This window comes from Sus scrofa, chromosome 2 (assembly GCF_054392235.1).
Source record: "Sus scrofa isolate SSC_HxYL_T2T_F1_AM1 chromosome 2, Sscrofa_HxYL_maternal_Yorkshire_Landrace_v2.0, whole genome shotgun sequence".
Lineage (NCBI taxonomy): Eukaryota > Metazoa > Chordata > Mammalia > Artiodactyla > Suidae > Sus > Sus scrofa.
The window spans coordinates 7249842-7269285 of record NC_139384.1 but is presented as its reverse complement, the minus strand read 5'-3'; the positions used below and the strand labels follow the sequence as shown (position 1 = coordinate 7269285).

Sequence of the window (19444 nt, the reverse complement as noted above, 5' to 3'; positions counted from 1 at the left end):
CTCGTCCAACTAGTACTTGAGGTAGTTGGGAAGGATTTAAAGGGACAGTGTCCCATCCAACTTCGCTGTGCGCTTTCCAGAAGAATAGTCAGTGCGAGAGCCCCAGCTCGCATCTTTAGAAAGATTAAGTGAATAAACACTTGCATTTTATAAAACGCCTTACCTTCCTTTATCTCATTCAACCTTCACAACGATCTTCTAAGATAGAGATCATTGTCACTATTTTACGGAAAAGAAAAACTGATTTAAACAGAAAGCATCATGAAGGACGTCTTGCCTTCCACTCCTCACCTGAAATGCGGGACAGATTAACTGATCATCCCTTCTCCCTGTAGTTGGCCAGGCCTCTGGCCCCTCCCTGTAACGACAACAGCAACAACAACAACAATAATAATAACAACAATTTTTTACATCCCAAATCCTCAAACTCAATAGTGGAGTTCTCTTGTGCCGCATCAGGTTAAGGATCCAGTGTTGTCACTGTAATTGCTTGGGTCACTGCTGGGGTGCTGGTTCAATCCCTGGCCTGGGGAACTTTCACATTCTGCTGGAGCAGCCAAAAACAAAAAACAAAAAACACAAACAAACCCAAAACAAAACAAAAACCCAAAACACAAAGGATGGATTCCAACCCCCTTGAGCAGAGATTCATTGTTTGGTATCACCCTTGAGCTAAGAATGGTTTTTACATATTCCAAGAGTTGGAAAAAACCCAAATGGGTAAGATTTCATGATGTGAAAATCATATGAACTTCACTAGTGTGTCCACAAATAAAGTTTTAGTGTTACACAGCCGTGCTTGTTTGAATAAGTATTCTCTAGGGCTCCTTTCTTACCATAGCAGGGTTGAGTACTTGAGACAGAGGCCTACAAAGCCTAATAATTTATTTTCTGGTCCTTTACAGAAAAAGTTTGCCCAGCCCTGCTCCACAAGACCCTAACATCATGATGACTGAAGATGGAATTATAATTCCATTTTAGCTTTACCAGGGAGATGGACTGCAGTCTAAAGCCAAAATTCAGCCTGAAGCGAGGGCAGCCCCTCTGGCCTGAGGGGCAGGGATCAAGATTCCAGTGCCAGCTCTGTGTGGCTTCAAGCAAGTCCTATTTAAGCTGCTCCTATTGTGAGCCTGTTTTATCACTCTTAACCTGGGGTTGGGCTCATAGGCGGGACAGCTCCTTACCTGGGAGAGACTGAGGAACAGCCTCAGAGAACTGCAGGAAACGCTAAGACCCCCCCCTGTCCTAGGAGCCTGGCTAATAGGATGGCTGCTCAGAAAATGATTGTGAAATGAATCAAGAGATCTGCCTGACCCCTGTGACAGGCCAGGGGCAGAGTTGGGTTCACTGAGTATTTATTAATTAGGAGAAATAAGAGACATCATGAATGGAGCCCATGGACTGTCCTGGACCCTGGACGTGTCACTCCATGTGCATGACCTCATCTGCTTTTTACCACACAGGCTCATAGGGAGGCACTATTTTTTTTCTTTTTCTTTTTAGGGCCGCACCTGCGGCATATGGAGGTTCCCAGGCTAGGGGTTGAATCCGAGCTGCACCTGCTGGCCTACACCACAGCCATAGCAACGCCAGATCTGAGCCGTGTCTGCGACCTACACCACAGCTCACGGCAACATTGGATCCTTAACCCACTGAGCAAGGCCAGGGATGGAACCCGAAACCTCATGGATCTTAGTCGGGTTTGGTAACCACTGTGCGGCGAAGGGAACTCCCAGGAGGCACTATTAACATCCCCGTTTTACAGGAAAGGATATTGAGGCTGTGTGCCTCGGTGCCTGTGGAGCAAGTGAATGAACAAGCATCACTTCTCCCAAAGGCAGTGGGATTAGAAGGGCAGATTCTGGAGTCTAGGAAAAAGTGTCCTTATATTCAGTCTAGGAGGGAGCTACCACTCCCCAGCAGTGGGAATTGAGAGCACTACACACAAGGGGTGGGGACACGGGGCCATTTCCAATGTCCAGACCTCCAATCTGAGATGCCTGCTTCCTAGGTTTGCTTCCTGCCTCTGAGGCGGCACGCATGTCCTATCTTTCATTAAAACTTTACTAGGGGCCACATCTGTCTCTCAGAAGTGGGTGCCTGTGGGTTGACTCTTAAGCCCGATTCCCTCTGTGGCCGGGACACAGTGCAGTGTCTGTGTCAGAGCAGCAAAGTAGACAGGACTCAGAGGGATAGAAAGGTCCTTCCTGCCACCTCCCCCAGACAACATGCGGTGAACGCCACAGAAATGCAACAGATACACTGGCTCTGGGCGCTGGACCATGGATCTCAGCGAACTCAAGGGTCTGGGGAAGTGTAGGGCCGGGGTTCCTTCTCAAAGAATGAAAAGGGGGGAAGGCCAGGCTTTGTAGGGCTTCTCGGAGGGTATCCCCACATCCGATTAGACAGAAACTTATCAGGCAAACCACGTGCTCTCTCCCTTCCCCAGGAATGGCCCACCCAGGAGAAGCCCCTCTGGGAATTTCCTCACTGAGATCAGGATAGACGTAAAAGTGATTATGGAAGGTGTGGGGGGGCTGCGGCTTTTCACTTGGAGACGGCGGAGGGCCTGGATTTTGCATTTTGTCTGAATCATGGTAAAATGCACATGATAAATTTTATCATCTTAGCCATTTCTGCTTTCTTTCTCTCTTTCTTTCTTCCCCCCTTTCTTTCTTTTCAGGGCCACACCCTCAGCATACGGAAGTTCCCAGGCTGGGGGTCAAATTGGAGCTGCAACACTGGCCTACACCACAGCCACAACAGTGCCAGATCAGAGCTGTATCTGCCACCTACACCACAGCTCACAGCAACGCTGGAACCTTAACCCACTGAGTGGGGCCAGGGATCAAACCTACTTCCTCGTGGATACTAGTCAGTCTTGTTACTGCTGAGCCACACTGGGAGCTCCTGTCGCAGCCATTTGTAAAAGTACAATTCAGTAGGGTTAAGCATATTCACACCGTTGAGTTCCCTTTGTGGCTCAGTGGAAACGAACCCGACTAGTATCCATGAGGATGTGGGTTCGATCCCTGGCCCTGCTCAGTGGGTTAAGGATCTGGTACTGCTGTGAGCTGTGGTGTAGGTTGCAAATGCAGCTCAGATCTTAGCTGCTGTAGCTGTGATTCAGGTTGGCAGCTGTAGCTCTGATTCAGCTCCTAGCCTGGAAACTTCCCTATGCCACAGATGCAGCCCAAAAAATAAATAAATAAATAAATAAATATATATATATATATATATTCACACTGTTGTGCAACTAATCTCATCAATTTTTTCATCTTGCAAAATGGAAATTTTATACTCATTAAACAATAACACCAAAATGTGTAAATTTTATGGAATGTGAGTGATATCTCAATAAAGATGATTGCAAAAATAATTTTCAGAATTCCCATTTGTGGCTCAGTGGTAATGAACCCGACTGGTAACCATGAAGATGCAGGTTTGATCCCTAGCCTCACTCTGTGGGTTAAGGATCCGGCGTTGCCGTGAGCCGCATTGTAGGCTGAAGACACGATTTGGATATGTTTGCTGTGTCTGTGGTGTAGGCCAGCAGGTGCAGCTCCAATTTGAACCCTAGCCTGGGAACTTCCATATGCTGCAGGTGCAACCCTAAAAAACAAACAAACAAACAAACAAACAAAACCCAACTCTCCACCCCTCATGTAACATTGTAACTATTTTGAGATCCAAGAAGTCTTAACCTCTGGCTTCCAACCTTCCATGCCCCAGTCCTCAAACTGAGCTTGCCCTTTGTACAAAACACCCACCCTCCACGGCCTACCTGGCCTGGAGACCCTCAAGAGTCCAGGCAACTGAGTCCAGGGGAATGATGGATGTTGGGGGCCAGGGGACCTGGGGTGGGGAGCTGGAGCTGGTGTCCTCCTGACTTAGGCTGGGAGGTGGGGGCCTGGGCTGTGGTGCCAGCTTCTGACGATAGGCTAATAACCTTGGGCAACGCACTTTTCCTCTCTGGGCCTCAGGGTCTTCGACCGGTTGTAGAAGGCTTGGTGGGCCTGCTTCCCCGACCTCCATGCCCCGCTTTTTTCTGCAGGGCCATGGGAGAGTCTTCATCTCCTGAGCCTGGGAAGTGGGCAAGAAGGAGATGGTGAATTTTCATTTGACAGACGAGGACACCAAAGGCCAGAGGGACAAGGCCTGTGGAGCAAAGGGTTCAGTCCTGGATCTCAGCCTGGCTAAAGTGTGGCCTTTGGTTTATGGCTCTAGCAGGTGGGCATCTCTGGGGCACCCAGCCTCCCTCTGCAGCCCAGAAGGTGGCTGGGTGGTTCTACAGGGGCACTGAGTGGTCAACAAGGCCTAAGGCAGGGTGAGGAAGACCCTGAAGAGGGCCACAGCCCCCTCCCCGACTCCATTGCCCACTCCTGATGCTCCCACGGACCAGTTGTTCATCCAGGCCAAGCTTCCGTGTGGGGATTTCACAGCGAAGTGTAGGCAACTGAGTCCAGGGGAATGATGGATGTTGGGGGCCAGGGTGCTAGGAAGGGGGCCCAGGACTGCCAGCTGGGAACTTTTGGCAGGAATGCCAAACATGGGATTCCACTCATGCCTTGGATACCCTGCAGGCCGGTTTTGGACATGAGACCCCCGTAGCACATCTTAGGGCCCTAAAGGCTGAGAGTTCCATCCAGAGAGGCCAGCTTGCCTGGGGTCGGGTGACAGCACCGAGGAGCACCTCCTGCTCTGATGGGTTGCTGCTCCTAGGCTGGCCCTTTAAACCCAGAGTATGATGTCACCTTAGACGGCAAGGGATGGGAGGGGGACTGCAGGCCTGAGGAAGGACTGCATTTCCCAGCAGGCTTGGGGGCACCACACCCCTCCCAGCAGGCGCTGGCTCACTGCAGACTATTAACCAGTCCGGTGCCGTTTGCTACCATTTGAAGTGTCCAGCCCTTCTGAGGGGAAGATGGAGCTCCCTGGGGGGTGGAATGCCTGGGGCAGGCCCAATCTTTGAGCCTGACATAAGATTGGGCCGCTTTCCTGCCAAAGTCCTGGCATCACCTGCAGCTTCTTGGTGCAGACTCCTGAGTCTTCCTCTCTCCTCCTGCGGTCTCCCTTCCAGAACCCAGGAGCCCAGCCCCAGTTGGACCCATCCCGCTCTGCTTCAGTCTGGTGCCCGGGCGCCCGCAGGGATTACCCCTTTGGTCAGGTAGCCCGCCCGCTTTAAGCGGTGTCGAGACTACATCTCCCAGCTGCCCCCGGCGGGAACTTCCTGACGCAGCGCCCCCCCCCCCCGCCCCCCAAACCCGCGGGGATGTGCGGGCCGACTGGGGGAGGTGACTTGATGTCATCGTGAGCAGCTGGGCGGCGGGTGCCGGTGCGCACAGAGCCAGGGCTCCCGCGGTGCCGCGCGGGTCGGGTCCCACGACTTAAGGAGAGGTCTGCGCGCTGCCTCGGCCAGCGAGCCCCCAGGCGCCCGCGCCCCGACCCGGGGCTGAGTTAGGGGCATGCTCCGGCCCCCCCGGAACCGGAGAGAGAACCCAGGAGCGCCGCCGCCCAGCTCCAGCGCCCCGAACCGAACCGCTGCGAAGGGGCCCTGAACAGCCGCTCCCCGCCCCACCCGCAGTTCAGGGGGGGGAAGGGGGGGTCGGCGACAAAAGTCTGGGCTTCTGAGAAGTGAGTGTCCCCGCCACCCGGGGTCCAGATGAGATTTGGGGGTGAAGAAGAAGCCGAGGTGGGGGGAGGGTGCCGGGTTCTAGGAAGGAGGTGGCATGGGCACCCGGCTCCCATTCTTGGGGAAGTCCCTGGTGACCCGGATTAGTGGAGCAGGAACCGGGTCCCATTCTAGGTAGGGTCTGGCTTAGGGGAGAGGCCCTATTTCGAGTGGGGTTGTTTTGGAGCCAGGGGCCTTTTGGTCTGGGAGAAGGGAGGGACGGGTCCCCTCGGGGAGTGGGCTGTACCTCTGCTTAGGGTCTGAGCAAGGTTTGCAGGGAAGAGGACCTGGACACTGAGCAGCAGCCCCACACGCTGTCCTGAAAGAACTGATGGGCTCTCTCTGTCTCTTTCTTGCCAACCGCTCTGCCCTGACTTCTTCAAAAGAGCCAGGGTGGGAACCCTAAGTGGACTCCTCGGACCCCCAGGGACCCCCAGGAAGATCCTGAAACCTGAGCCATCCTCCTCTCTACCGCGCTTGTCCCCCAGAACTGGGCAGTTGCCGAAGGCCCTTGAGGGGGGGGCCCAGGACTGTGGTTGTGGCCCCCCCCACCCACCACACAGGATGGACCCAAGTTAGTCAGCCCAGCCTCACTCAGCATCCTCTGGGCCCAGAGGGAACCTCAGGCGCGCTGAATGCTTGACCTGCTGCCTGGCCGCCATGGAGACGAAGCTGCCCCCTGCGAGCACCCCCACCAGCCCCTCTTCCCCAGGGCTGTCCCCTGTGCCCCCACCCGACAAGGTGGACGGCTTCTCCCGCCGTTCCCTCCGCAGGGCCCGGCCCCGGCGGTCCCATAGCTCTTCTCAGTTCCGCTATCAGAGCAACCAGCAAGAACTCACTCCACTGCCCCTGCTCAAAGGTGAGCCCGGCTGCTGGCTGCGAGAGTACCTGCGACCTGGGGGTGGGGGGTGGTGCATGCGAGCCCTCGGGGTGGGGGAATGGGGTAGTAGAAGCAGCTGGCAGCTGTGATCAGAGGGAATCTGAATGGCACCTTCCCAGTGAGGGACTCTAGCATCTGAGCTGACCCCCACCCCCCAGCCCTCTAGCCCTCTCTGCTGACGCATGGCCTGACTGGCCTGTCATCCTTGGAGGTGGGGCATCTGGAGGTGGCGCCACCCTGGGGGGCAGACCAGGGCCAAGGGTGGGGCCTACAGCCTGGGTTCCAGGAGGCCACTAGCAGCCCAGCTGCTGCCAGGGTCCTGGAGCAGGTGCTTAGCCTGGCTCCCTGCAATCACCGTGTGGTCCCCCCACCTCTTGGCTACAGGACCCAACTGGCTGAGGCAAAGGGGGCCCCAGAGATCCTCCATCCTGGCCCTTGTCCCCACTTCTCGCTCTTAGAACAGAGTGCCACCTATAAGAGGAAGGCAGTGGCTGTTTGGGGCACCTGTGGAAAGCCTGGACATCCAGGGTCTGTTACCTTGCTTCAAATTCAGGCCATCAGGTTCTCTGATGGTAAATGAAGCTCCTTTACTTCCCAAGAACAGAGGATGGGACAGAAATTGTTTGCTCTCCACAGGGAGTGGGCATGGCACAAAACATGGGGTCTGGGGGCAGAGGAGGCTGCCCTAGGGATGAGGAGGGCGCACCCCTGCCCAGAGCTGTGGCAGCTGGAGCCCGGGCTCAGCCTCCTCCTTCCTCCCCAGATGTGCCAGCCTCTGAGCTGCATGAGCTGCTGAGCCGGAAGCTGGCCCAGTGTGGGGTGATGTTTGATTTCTTGGACTGTGTGGCTGACCTGAAGGGGAAGGAGGTGAAGAGGGCGGCGCTCAATGAGCTGGTGGAGTGTGTGGGGAGCACCCGGGGAGTCCTCATTGAGCCCGTCTACCCAGACATCATCCGCATGGTGAGTCCTCTGCGGAGGCCTTGGCAGGCACGGGAACCCCGCTGCTGGCCCCAGGGAATAGAAAACCTCAAGGCCCACATCTTCCTGCCTCCCTGCCCATCCCAGCCCCACAGCTGCCTAGCACCAGCCAGCGTAGGTCACTCTGTGCCTCCTGGGCTTGTCCCGCCCTGCACTTTGACTTCTACTCTCCTCCAGCACGTCCTCCACGTCTTACTGCATGGCCGGGCTCAGTTCCTGCCTCTTCCATGAAGCCCCTCAGTGCCCAAGCTAGGAAGCTCCCTTCCACTGCTTAGAGTGTCCGTAGACCTTAGCGCTTTCCATCTAGTCCTCCCTGGTGGACAGCACCCCACAGAGGGGCAGGGATGTGTCTCGTCCTCCCTGGGTCCCCAGCCCCTGGCCCAGTCCTTCCATGAACTAGGTGTTCTGGCAGAGATCACCAAGCTGTGAGTCTCTTGCTGTGACACGTGCCAAGGCCCATGCAGCTTTGAGTGAGGAATGTCTTGGCATCTGCCTTCAAGGGCTCTTCCTTAAAGAAGCCCGACTCTGCCCCTCAGATCTCAGTGAATATCTTCCGGACCCTGCCACCCAGTGAGAACCCTGAATTTGACCCTGAAGAGGATGAGCCCAACCTTGAGCCTTCATGGCCACATCTTCAGGTATGATGCTGCGGGAAGACGGGGATCTGAGTTTCAGAAGAGATCTGAGGAGAGGGTAGAGGGTCTGCTGAGGTCCTGGACTGTTGCATGAGGGCCAGAGGGCAGGGTGAATGGGGGAGGCTGATCCCGAGCTCACCTTTTCGTCTGTCCCCTCCCCCAGCTGGTCTATGAGTTTTTCCTGCGTTTCTTGGAGAGCCCAGACTTCCAGCCCTCCGTGGCCAAGAGATACGTGGATCAAAAGTTTGTCCTGATGGTGAAGTGGGAAGCCCTGGCCGGGTGGTGTCACGGGGCAGGGACAGGTTGTCTTAGGAGTGTGGGGAGAGGACAGAAGCCCTCTGGCCTGGCCTTTTCCTAACCCCCGGACCCCGGGTCCCACAGCTCCTGGAGCTGTTTGATAGCGAGGACCCCCGGGAGCGCGAGTACCTCAAGACCATCTTGCATCGGGTCTACGGCAAGTTCCTGGGGCTCCGGGCCTACATCCGCAAACAGTGCAGCCACATCTTCCTCCGGTGGGTGCCCTCTGCCTGCCCGGCTGACACCTGGGGAGGGAGGGAGAGAGCTGTGGGTTTGGGGGGGGCCTTGTGGAACTCTGGTTTATTGAGTTTTCCTTGGCAACATATTGCATAATATTGCTCATACAAATCCTGTGAGATCAGGAGAGAAAGGGTATTTATTTCCAGATGAGGAAACGGAGGCCAAGAGATGAAGTAGTTTGCAGGGACTAGGTCTGTTCAGGGAACCCAGGATCTAAATTTTTTGATCCTTGCTGCACCAAACCACAAGGGCCCAAAGAGAGAGATTCTTCCTGCAAATGTGTATTGAGCACCAGTGCTCACTGGGCATCAGGGACCCGTATGGCCTGGTAGCTGAGACTGGCTCTTGAGCTAGATGACCTCTGTTTGAGTTTGGGTCAAAAATTTGGGTGAACTTGGGCAAGTTATTTAAGTTTTCTCCTAGTTCCTTCAGCTCTAGAATGGGAATGGTAGCTATACGAACGCAGGGATAGCCGTCGAGATGAGATGACGCAGTGCCTGCAAAGCACTCAGTATACTCCTGGACCAAGGCTGGGACTCTGAAACATTAGCGCGTATCGTTGGTAGCTCCCGAGTAGGTGAGGCATGATCCCTGTTCTCCAGGAGCTGAGAGTCTATTAGAGCTCCTGCTTATTAACTTTGAAGCATGCTTCATTGAACTGAGCCTTGATTCCTTCATCTGTTAATGGGTTGAATAAGCACCACCTCCTGGGGTAATTGTGAGGAATACATAGCACAGAATAGATGCTCTAAGTGTTTGTCATTCTTTTGGGTGGTTGTCATGAAGAGCAGGTCAGGGTGGGTGCCTGGATGGGCACCGGGTCATGATGGGTGGGGTCTGGAGCAGGAGGAGATGAGGTGGAATGCTTCGTAGAAAAGAGCTTTGAGCTGGGACCCAGAGTGGCACAGGTGGCGGGGCTGAGAAAGCTGATACAGAGGTGGGTGTGGATCTTGAAGTGGGGCCTGGTGTGGGGTATTGGGAAGAGAGCACAGCCTCCGGGTTGAGAGAGAGCCGGATTGATGCGTAGGGTCGGGGTGGGCAGGCGGGATGGCTGAGGGGGGCTGGGCCTGCTCCAGTAGCCTTGAGCCTCTCTGTATCTTTCTCTTCCTCTCGAAGGTTCATCTATGAACTTGAACACTTCAATGGCGTGGCTGAGCTGCTGGAGATCTTAGGAAGGTGACTCTCCCTGGGCCTCAGCTGGGGCATCAGGACTTGGGAGGGGACCCTGAGGCCTGGTCCTCTCAATCCTCCTCATCTCTTCTGCCCCCTTCTCAGCATCATCAATGGCTTTGCGCTGCCCCTGAAGACCGAGCACAAGCAGTTCCTGGTTCGGGTCCTGATTCCCCTGCACTCGGTCAAGTCGCTGTCTGTCTTTCACGCCCAGGTAAGATGCAGGCCTGGCCCTGCCGTAGCAGGGAGCTCCTGACAGAGTCAGGGCAGCCACCCTGGCCTGTAGGGTCAGCCTGACACTCTGACTGCAGCCACATTAAAGCAGGAACTCATGGGATCCTCCCTCCCCACTTTCTTGACTGATTCTGTTCCATCTACCTTAGCGAACCCCCGTGACCCTCTAAGGCCCACCTCAGACATCAGCTCTCTGAAGACCTGCCAGCCCCCTCCCTCAGTTCTTCACAATTCGTGCAGATCACGATACAGATTTCGATTAGGGAACCTTTTCTAAAACCACGAGGACTAGTTTTCTGAGTGTTTCCCCTGAGATCATTGCTGTGTCCCTGCGCACTAAACATGGTGCCTGCCACACCCTGGGTCAGTAAATGCTCGGTGAGTGAGAGCATTTACTGACCATTGCTCACAGTGAATGAGCAAACGTCTGGCGCCCTGTCCTGGTCCTCTCCTGACCCCAGTCCCCTTTCTCTCTGCCTATGCCCCCTGCAGCTGGCATACTGTGTGGTGCAGTTCCTGGAGAAGGATGCCACCTTGACAGAGCATGTGAGTACCTCTGGGGGCACGGGCAGGCCCCCGCCCCCGCAGGTCTGACTCCTTCCTGCCTCGCCTCCCACAGGTCATCCGGGGACTGCTCAAGTACTGGCCCAAAACCTGTACCCAGAAGGAGGTATGAAGCAGGGCCTGGCTGTCAGCAGAGGGAGGTGGGGGGGGCTCAGCTTCCGGGGGGCAGTCAGATGTGTGTCGGCAGAGACGGGAACTGCTGCCCCTGTGTCTCTGCCCCCGGCCCAGGTGATGTTTCTGGGGGAGATGGAAGAGATTCTGGATGTCATCGAGCCCTCCCAGTTTGTGAAGATTCAGGAGCCCCTCTTCAAGCAGGTGGCTCGCTGTGTGTCCAGCCCCCATTTCCAGGTATGGGGGAGGAGTGGGGGCCAGGGCATGGTTGGCACTAGCATGGCTTCCTCTGTGCTCCATTTCTCCTCTGGATCTTCCTGGGTCTGGTATTGAGGACCTGCTGGATTTGGGGTCAAGGGGCCTGGGGTCAGGCCTCAGCTGTGCCTCCCACTGCCTGAGGAGGCTTGAGCAAATCACTTCGCCGCACTGAGTCTGATTAAGCTTCCTCGTCTGCGGAATGGGCCGACTGTGGTCTCTTCACAGGGCGGTGCGGGGAGCTGCAGAGACGGTGGCATGGATGCATTTGGGTAGCTGAAATGGGTGTCATGAATGGGGCGGGTGATTGTCATCACTTTCCCCCGTTCTTAGGGGACTCGGATTCATGAGCTCCCCTTCAGAGCTCAGCGAGGTTTCCCCACACCACCCAGGCTGGCTGTGACCGGCGTTCTCCTCGTCTCTCGTTGTCATGAGCTATAACCTGGTGGTTGTCGGTTTTTCCTCCCGGTGACTGGCACCTCTGTTTCCTAAATGCCTCATGTGATTCTTAAAATAGTTGGATGAAGGTAGCTATTGCTAGCCCCACTTTACAGCTTTGAAAACAGGCCGAGGGGTTAAAAAAAAAAATGCCTTGCCCAAGTTCATGTGGCCCCTGTGGTGGATTCAGGATGCACTCCTGAGCCTTGGACTCCAAATCCCATGCCCTTTTCCCCAGACCGCATATAGCTTCCCCCAGTGGGTCACGTGAGCCCTGAAGTGGGGGTGTGTGGAGGGCAGGGCGCCCTGGGTTTGGGGGTTGGAAATGGATACCAGGCCTGGCACGTGTATCAGGGAGGCCACTGCCAGGTGCTTGCTCTACCATCTCGCTGCCCCAGGTTGCAGAGCGGGCTCTGTATTTCTGGAACAATGAGTATATCCTGAGCCTCATTGAGGACAACTGCCATACTGTGCTGCCTGCTGTGTTTGGGACCCTCTACCAAGTCTCCAAGGAGCACTGGAATCAGTGAGTGCCCAGGACTTGACCCAACCCGCAGAAGCTGGGGTAGGGCTGGCCGGTCCGGACCTGGGATCCTTCCGAGCTGGGGAGGATCAGGGAGGGCATCGAAGGTGGCAGAAGGGTGGCAGAAGGGGCAGGAAGAGGGCAGTGCTTGTGCTGTTCAGGGCTGCATGCCGTGTTTGGGACACAGGGATCAGCAGAACGCCGGAGAGGGCGGTGGGGCCTGGCTAAACTTGCTCCCATTTCTCACCCCCTCCGTGGACCCTGCCAAGAACCATCGTATCTCTGATCTACAACGTGCTCAAGACCTTCATGGAGATGAATGGGAAGCTGTTTGATGAGCTCACAGCCTCCTACAAGCTGGAAAAGCAGCAGTGAGTGCTGGGGGGCTGGGCCTGGGGCGGGGGGAGAAGAGCAGAAAGGAAGCCGTTCCTGATGGTCGGAGGGAACCTGAGCGGACACCCACGTCCCCTCTGACCCGATGTTTAAAGTCGCTCCCTGGGTTCCTGCCAAGCATGGGGCCATCCGAGGCGACTCGGCGCTGCAGCCTCCACTAGGCCTGCCGGCACTCCTTCCAGGAGTGGAGCTTCCTGCCCTTCAGCTGGGCCCTCAGGGCCCGGCGGGTCCTGCGGCTCCACACCCCCGGGTGGGACCAGACCGCCCTTAGTGCTGCCTCCCCTGAGTGGAAGGGTCCCAGCCGTTCCTTCGCAGGTGGGGTGGTGGTGAGGGAGGCTGGACTGTAGGTGGGGCCCTCGTGGGGGAACTGACTCACCCTCTCTCCACAGGGAGCAGCAGAAGGCTCGGGAACGTCAGGAGCTGTGGCAAGGCCTGGAGGAGCTACGGCTACGCCGGTTACAGGGGACCCAGGGGGCCAAAGAGGCCCCGCTCCAGCGGCCTACACCCCCGGTGGCCACCAGTGGAGGTCAGAGCTAGAGACCCCGGGAGGGAGGAGCTAGCCCCAGCGCGATCAGCCCTCCCTCCTCCCTTCTGCGCAGGGGCCCAGAGAGATGCAAAGCTGCTCCTGGCCTTGCCCGAGTGGGCTCGCCTGGCCCCGTGTGGGCAGTTTCCGCTGGGGGGAGAGAGGAGAGATGGTGGTCCTGGCCACAGAACTCTCAGGCCCTCCTGGCAAGATTTGACCAGGGCAAGCTTGACCAGGAAGCTGCCATTGGGGATCTGCCTCTGCCCCACAAAGCTGGGCTCCAGAACTGCAGGCAGGTTCCCACCCCCTGCTCCCAGCCTAAGGCAAGGGGACTCAGCCCCTTGCCTGCCCCGCCTTGTGCCAGCGCGAGGTCCTTCCTCACCCCACCATGGGATCCATGGTCTATTTATTCTCCCCCAGCTCACCTGCAACACAGACATTCTCCTGGGCCTGGGCACCCTCCTTCCCTCCCTTCCCTTGCCCTGTACATCCTTGTTCCCTTTTTATTTATTGGGCAGGGGGAGGGGTGAGGGCACAGGCAGAAGATTCCCCGTGTCCTGGGGCAAGGGGGGGGTCACAGTAACCACGGTCTCCCCTTTCCCTGGCTGGGGGTAGATTTAATAAAGAGAGAAACTCGAGATCTGCTTGTTTTATTTAGGGGTAGGGACAGGGAAGGAAGTGAAATGAAGGACTGGTTAGAAAGACAGGCAGAGGTGGAGAAGAGACAGACAGCCCCCTCTTCCCAGGAGGGGACAGTCACAGGATTTTCTAACAGGGCTGGAGCTGTCGTCCTTAGTGAGGATATATATTACGTCCTCGGGATATAAGAGACTTGTAGGATGTGCTCCAGCGTTAAACCCTCAGACCAAGGGAAGGGCTGGGGGAGGCTGGGCTAGTAGCGTGAGAGGCGACACATGTCGCACTGGCAGGCCCTGGCCGTGAAGATCTCCAGCTCCTCCCTCCGGTCCCCCCCACAGTGCAGCTGCACCTTCACCTGTGGGAGAGGCGGCGTCTGTTCCAGCCCCCTCCCGCGGGCCATCTCCCATCCCCATCTCCTCTCTCCCCTCCCAAGTGGGCCCCGGCTGGGCTCGGCCCCCTCACCTTCCTCAGGCTGCTGATGGTGCAGCACTGAGAGACGGAGGTGATGTTGTGTCGATAGCCGCTGGCCACCAGCACGGAGTACCGGGACGGGAAGGCACTGGACTCACAGTGGCCCACACAGGCCTGTGCCACATGGGAGCCCTGGCAGGTGCCTTGGCGGTCACTTCGCACGGTCACGTTGAAGGCTGGAAGGAGAAAGGCGGGCGGGAGATGGTGCCTTTGCGAAGGCTCACTCAGCTCCTGTTGCCTGAGCCTCACCGGGTCCTCCAGGGTGCCGCCCGCCCCTCGGTCCAGTCCATCAGAGCTTTGCTCCCACCCAGCTGTCTGCTCCCAGGGTTACTTACGGTGCAAGTGGCAGCCTGGGATGGCTGCCTGCTGACCCTGGCCTTCAGGGATTGCCAGGACCAGCAGGCAGAGGAGCAGGGTTTGGGGGGAGGCCATGGGCATCTGAAACACAGTGGGTAGACAGATGTCTCTAGAGGAGTGAGCAGGGGGGAGGGCGAGGGCTTTAAGTTGGCGGAGCCAGGGCTAGGCTGGTCTCCGACGGGGCAAGGCATGCAGAGAGGGCTGTCTTTTCCTGGTATCTGCCTTTGGGTGCGTGTGCTTGTGCATGTGCGTGTCTGCCAGTGAGTCTCTCCGGATGCGTGTGAGGGTGAGCAGCTGTCTCAACGTGACTTGTGTGTCAGCCCACTGCGGTGATGCTCCCCTGGAATTTCCTCCACCATCTGGAGCACAAACCTCTGCCTCCCTCCATCTGCCCCACGCCGGTCTGCAGGACCCTTATCTGCAGTCCCCAGGCCCTACCGGGGCTCTTCCTGCCTCAGTGAGCTCACCGCTTCCAAGGCCCAGGAACTGAGTGGCTGGAGTGGCTCCTCTTGCCTCCTGTGGTCTCCAGCCGCGAGGCTCTCCCAGTTTTTATTTGCCAGCATTCTGCAGCCACGCCCTCTCGGAGATCGGCTTTCAGGCCTGCCTCTGCCGAAGCCTCACAGCAAAACCACCTGGGAAATCCTGCTCTTCTCTGAGGTGTGGTCCTCAGAGGGCGGACGGATTCTGCTGCCCTCCTGTCCGAAAGCAGCCTGCGCCCCGGGCTGGGGAAGTGAGGTGTAGAGAAAGCCCAGGAGCCGGGAGAGGGCAGCGTGTGTGCAGGTGGGGCGAGACGGCTCCGGACTGGGCTGTGTTGTGGCCACCTGGGTTCTCTGCTGTGTGACTTTAGGCAGGACATTTCTGTTTAGGGCTTTGCCAGCCCAACCTTAAACTATTGAACTCACCATTGCCTCTCACCCACTGCAAAGGAGAGCATGGACAGGAGAAGTGATAGTGGGGGTCTCCTGAGACGCTTGGTGGCAGAGCCAGGGAAAAATGGGGGTTCCCAAGTCCGTTTCAGAGCTTCATTTTCACTGTCGAGTGGGTGATTTCTCATCCTGGGGGTCAGCTACAGAGTGGGGCTCCTGCTAATCCCTGGAATAACAGGGACTTGACTCCTGGAAGAGCGTGAAGCTGTCGACCCCAGAAAACCTGATCATTGAGTCCAGCCCTGGCTCTGGTTTTACTGGTGAGGCAACTAAGGCTCAGAGAAGGAAAGTGACTAAAGGTCACACAGCTAGTTCATGCCGGGGCAGATTTGAAAAGCCAATCTCTTACTGTTCATGCATGGTGCTAAATTACACTTGGGGCAAGAACAGGGCAAATTAGAAGAAGACCCCTGATCAGCAGGAGCCACGGGGGCTGGGGCAGGGAGGAGATCCAAGGACGCTGGTGGTGGTTCTGGCCCACACGCCCTAAGGCCACTGCCTCACTGACCTTCTCAGGGTGCTGGAGCCAACCACACAGGCTGCCAGGGCGGGAAGACACTTGAGAGCTCATCAAATCCTACCCCTTCATTTTCCAGAGGAGAAAATAAGAACCAGAAAGGAAACTGACTTGGCCAAGGCTTCACTGTAAGTTCGTCAGTCCGAATGGCATTCAGCTCTCTAGATTCTGGAGCTGTGCCTTTCAACAGCTTCGGAAGGAGGCTGTGTTTGGGAAAGCTGGGCAAAGGCTGCAGACACAACCTGTCCCTAGCCCTCTGGTCCTCACATACCATGCTTCCCCCTCAGCCCTCTTCCCCTCAGGTCCCGGGCCCTTCAGCAAGCCCAGCTCTTCCCTCCCCACCCAAGGGAAGGGCATCAGAACAAGGGGTCTCTGAGGGACCTCAGCAATCTAGCCCCAGCTTTCCCACTTACTGGGGAAACTTTCAGCATCTGACAGATAATCGGCTCTGTTTAAAGACTAGGCACGGTGACAAAGGCTCATTACCTTACAAGGTGGCCCATTAGATACTGGACATCTCAAAAGTGTTTCCTTTGTTCTGAGCTCAAATGAGTGCCCTCAATTCCCATATATTATTGTGCCCCTCTGTGGTGGCCACACAACACAAATCTAGTCTGTCTGTTCCACATAAGCCCTTGGGTTACATGAAGACAGATTGGATGTCCTGGTCTTCTCCAGGGCCCTAACCTACCCTGACTTCCAGTTAATCCAATAAACTAATCTCCATTATTGCCAAAAGCCAAAGGGGTGGGTAAGTGAGAAGCATTTACCTACCAAGAGACAGCGCTTTGGGGTCAAAGTGGGTGAATGGAGGAGACGTGATTTCTTGAGCGTCAGCAGGGCTTAGGACACTGAGTCTTGTAAGACTTTGTTCTCTAACCCCCCCCAGGGGGGTTTAAGATTTGAGGTCAGGGAGTTCCCATTGTGGCTCAGTGATAATGAACCTGACTCGTATCCATGAGGACGCAGGTTCGATCGCTAGCCCCGCTCAGTGGGTTAAGGATCTGGAGTTGCCTTGAGCTGTGGTGTAGGTCACAGATGCGGCTCAGATCTGGTGTTGCTGCGGCTGTGGCGTAGGATGGCGGCTATGGCTCTGATTGGACCTCTAGCCTAGGAACCTCCATATGCTGTGTGTGTGGCCCTAAAGAGACAAAAAAAAAAAAAAAAGATTTGAGGTCACGTTCAGACCCCACCCACCCAAAGCGTTCTGTGGACAGTAACCAGGGAGACCCGGGGGAGGTTTCAGGCATGGACGTTTCCCTATATCTTGAGGAAAGAGTTTGCTCTCTTTCCCTCTTTCTATCTCACTAAATTTAGTCAATAACTCTTCATAAATAATTTATTGTCATTAGGAATCTAAGTGCTGGAGATGAAAGACCTAACTGGCCCATGGAGCAGTAAAATTCTCAGACTAGAGCATTTCAGAAAGTTACATTCTTTTCTTAGTGTTTTAAACTGGGAAAAAACATTCCATTGTGAAGAGGCAAATGACTAGACGAACCCACGGGAGGACTCAGGGAGTTGGGGCTCTCGGATCCCGTGACTGGAATGTCATAAGCAGAGGGTGGACTGGGGGAGTCACTGCAAGAGACAGAGCCCTTCCCGCCGCTGCACTCAGAAGTCTCACTGGGTGCTCTTTCTGAAGAAATACCGAAACGGGAAGAGAGAGCTGCAGGAAGGAGAGCAGAGCAGGTTGAGACTCGAGAGGCCCACGTCCCTTCTCCCAGGCCCCGTCAGGGCTCCAATAGCTAGGGCATTTTTGCTCTGAGAGACCACTGAATAAAACTCAAGTCTGAAACAGCAGTTGAAAAGGTACCAAAGTTAGATTGTACTCAGGAGGCGGAAATGAAGAAGAATTGCAATGGGATGGCTGAGCCCTCCAGAGATAAAGGGATTTGCTAACCACACTCTGCAAAAGAGACTCTGAAGATAGAGCCTAGATTCAGAGGGAGAATGGAAACAATTTGGTAAGCAAATCATGTGAATAACCCAAACACAATAATGGTCTCTGTCTCAGCAGCATGTATGGAATCAGGCCGAACGCTGAGCACATCGGGATGGGGTAGGTCGTATAAAAACGACCAAGACACGGTCTTCGTTGAATTCACAGTTAGGGCCCTCATGCTCAATCTCATTTCCATTATCTGCCCTGGGCAAAATAGAGGTTATGCAGGTAAACTGTTTTCTCATCTAATTTCCCTGAGAGACTCAAGGCGGCAGGCTCTGGAGCTAGGTTGCCTGGATCTCAGTTTGATGCAGGAAAGAAATCTGTTCTACCTTAGAAACCCAAAGAAGCCACTGGTTTGCGGATCTCCGGGTCCTTCAGGTGGAGGGGGATTGTTTTGCTGCAATGGTGGGACAGTCTTCCCTGCTGGGCTGTCTCCCCACTTAGAATCTGCAAGGAAAACACTCAGGCAGGAAAAGGTGTGAGTCTGTGGGTGACTTTCGTGTGAGCAGGAGAAGGCAGGATATTGAGCGTGAGCCAAGGGCAGCCTCAAAGCAGGGTTGTTTAAAGCCCGGTGAATTGTTTGCTTCGACCTTCCCAGTTTCATCTCAGTGCAGTAGATGCTATTCTGACCTTGGAGTATTTTCAGAGTCAGGTCCCTCAGATTTTTACACTGCTCAAATCCTAGACACCTACCACGGCTGGTGTGTTGTCGCATGGAATGACAACTTGTTGAAGAACTCACCTGCTTACAGGCCTGCATCTATGATAACTGCAGTCCACACTGAATCCTCATGCTGAGTGAAAGAGCAGCAGGATGAAAGGACAACACCTCCACGTGCATTCCCAGCCCCTGCTGAGCGTCCGTCTGCACCTTATATTAACACTCACGCTCCCAAGGGAAGAGGAGGAGAGACAGCTTCCCAGAGATTGTTCTCCAGGATAGAAAAGTGAAACACATCCCTCCCAAGGTCTCTGTAACACTCACCAGTTTTACGACAGAAATGTTCTAAACTCGTGGGAGCGTCAGCTTCACTATCAGAAGCACATGGACATGCACTGCCCCCTTCACTCCTTTTGGGAACCACGGGGCTTCTGCTACTCAAGAGCGGGCCCCCAGCCTGGAGGATGGCCAACGCCGAGCGCGCCCAGACTCAGAGCTCTGTGCTGCTCTGCATGTCAGAGAACTAAAGGGGACAGGACGATTACTGAGGAGAAGAAACAGGAATTTCCCAGAACCTACCCTGGTCCTGGACATCAGTGATAGCAAATGCTGGAGTTTCCTGCCATTCCTGCTGGGTTTTTCTTGCCTTGTTCTGATAAAAAGACCAAGAAAAGTCTTAGATTTGACACTTTTACAGCTTGGTGGTCTGAATGCTATTTGCTGGGGAGGTGATTTCACCTCTAGCTCTGGGCCTGGATTCTGACTGCCCAGACAGATGCCGTTTTTCCTTCCATAGGACTGTCCTGTTCTCACCTCATCTTCCCAAACACTGTCCCTCTAAAATCATAATATTTAAGAGCTAAGAACAAACCAAGCTGAGTTTAACATACCATTCCATGTTTGTGAGTGCCAACTATTGCCAAGGACAGAATATTGAGGTTTCAGAAATCAGGAGAACCTTTCCTTTACCTTCGAGAAAAGAATAATCTATGTGGTAAAACTGACATATAAAC

General features: G+C 55.3%; 3 protein-coding genes and 1 long non-coding RNA gene across 6 annotated transcripts in view; 1 reads left to right on the top strand and 3 right to left on the bottom strand.

The window, feature by feature from the left end:
- Positions 1–291: 291 nt before the first annotated feature.
- LOC146405054 (uncharacterized) lies at positions 292–5218 on the bottom strand. Its single transcript, XR_014836864.1, has 3 exons — positions 5020–5218; positions 3785–4083; positions 292–358 (listed from the first exon to the last, which is right to left on the bottom strand). It is a non-coding gene; the product is annotated as an uncharacterized LOC146405054 (long non-coding RNA).
- Positions 5219–5287: 69 nt separating this feature from the next.
- PPP2R5B (protein phosphatase 2 regulatory subunit B'beta) lies at positions 5288–13550 on the top strand. Its single transcript, XM_005660724.4, has 14 exons — positions 5288–5634; positions 6058–6530; positions 7315–7511; positions 8066–8167; positions 8328–8420; positions 8546–8676; positions 9818–9877; positions 9977–10085; positions 10598–10651; positions 10725–10775; positions 10898–11017; positions 11872–11999; positions 12266–12367; positions 12779–13550. Exons 2-14 carry the CDS (start codon positions 6332–6334, stop codon positions 12924–12926), a joined length of 1494 nt encoding a protein of 497 aa, XP_005660781.1. The 5' UTR covers positions 5288–5634; positions 6058–6331; the 3' UTR covers positions 12927–13550.
- GPHA2 (glycoprotein hormone subunit alpha 2) lies at positions 13547–14905 on the bottom strand. The gene is made up of 4 exons (XM_003122551.5): positions 14847–14905; positions 14358–14460; positions 14014–14198; positions 13547–13906 (listed from the first exon to the last, which is right to left on the bottom strand). Exons 2-4 carry the CDS (start codon positions 14458–14460, stop codon positions 13805–13807), a joined length of 390 nt encoding a protein of 129 aa, XP_003122599.3. The 5' UTR covers positions 14847–14905; the 3' UTR covers positions 13547–13804.
- Positions 14906–17143: 2238 nt separating this feature from the next.
- The window catches only part of MAJIN (membrane anchored junction protein), a 34857-nt gene continuing 32556 nt past the window's right edge, over positions 17144–19444 (bottom strand). For 2 of the 3 annotated variants that reach the window (XM_085010779.1, XM_085010780.1), the window contains exons 9-10: positions 19011–19083; positions 17144–17491 (exon numbers count right to left, since the gene is read on the bottom strand). In XM_085010779.1, coding sequence (XP_084866905.1) covers positions 17265–17491; positions 19011–19083 — 300 coding nt within the window. In that variant the 3' untranslated portion in view covers positions 17144–17264. Of the gene's footprint in view, positions 17492–18099; positions 18218–19010; positions 19084–19444 lie in introns of all 3 variants that reach the window. The other variant, XM_005660723.4, reaches the window with a different exon arrangement.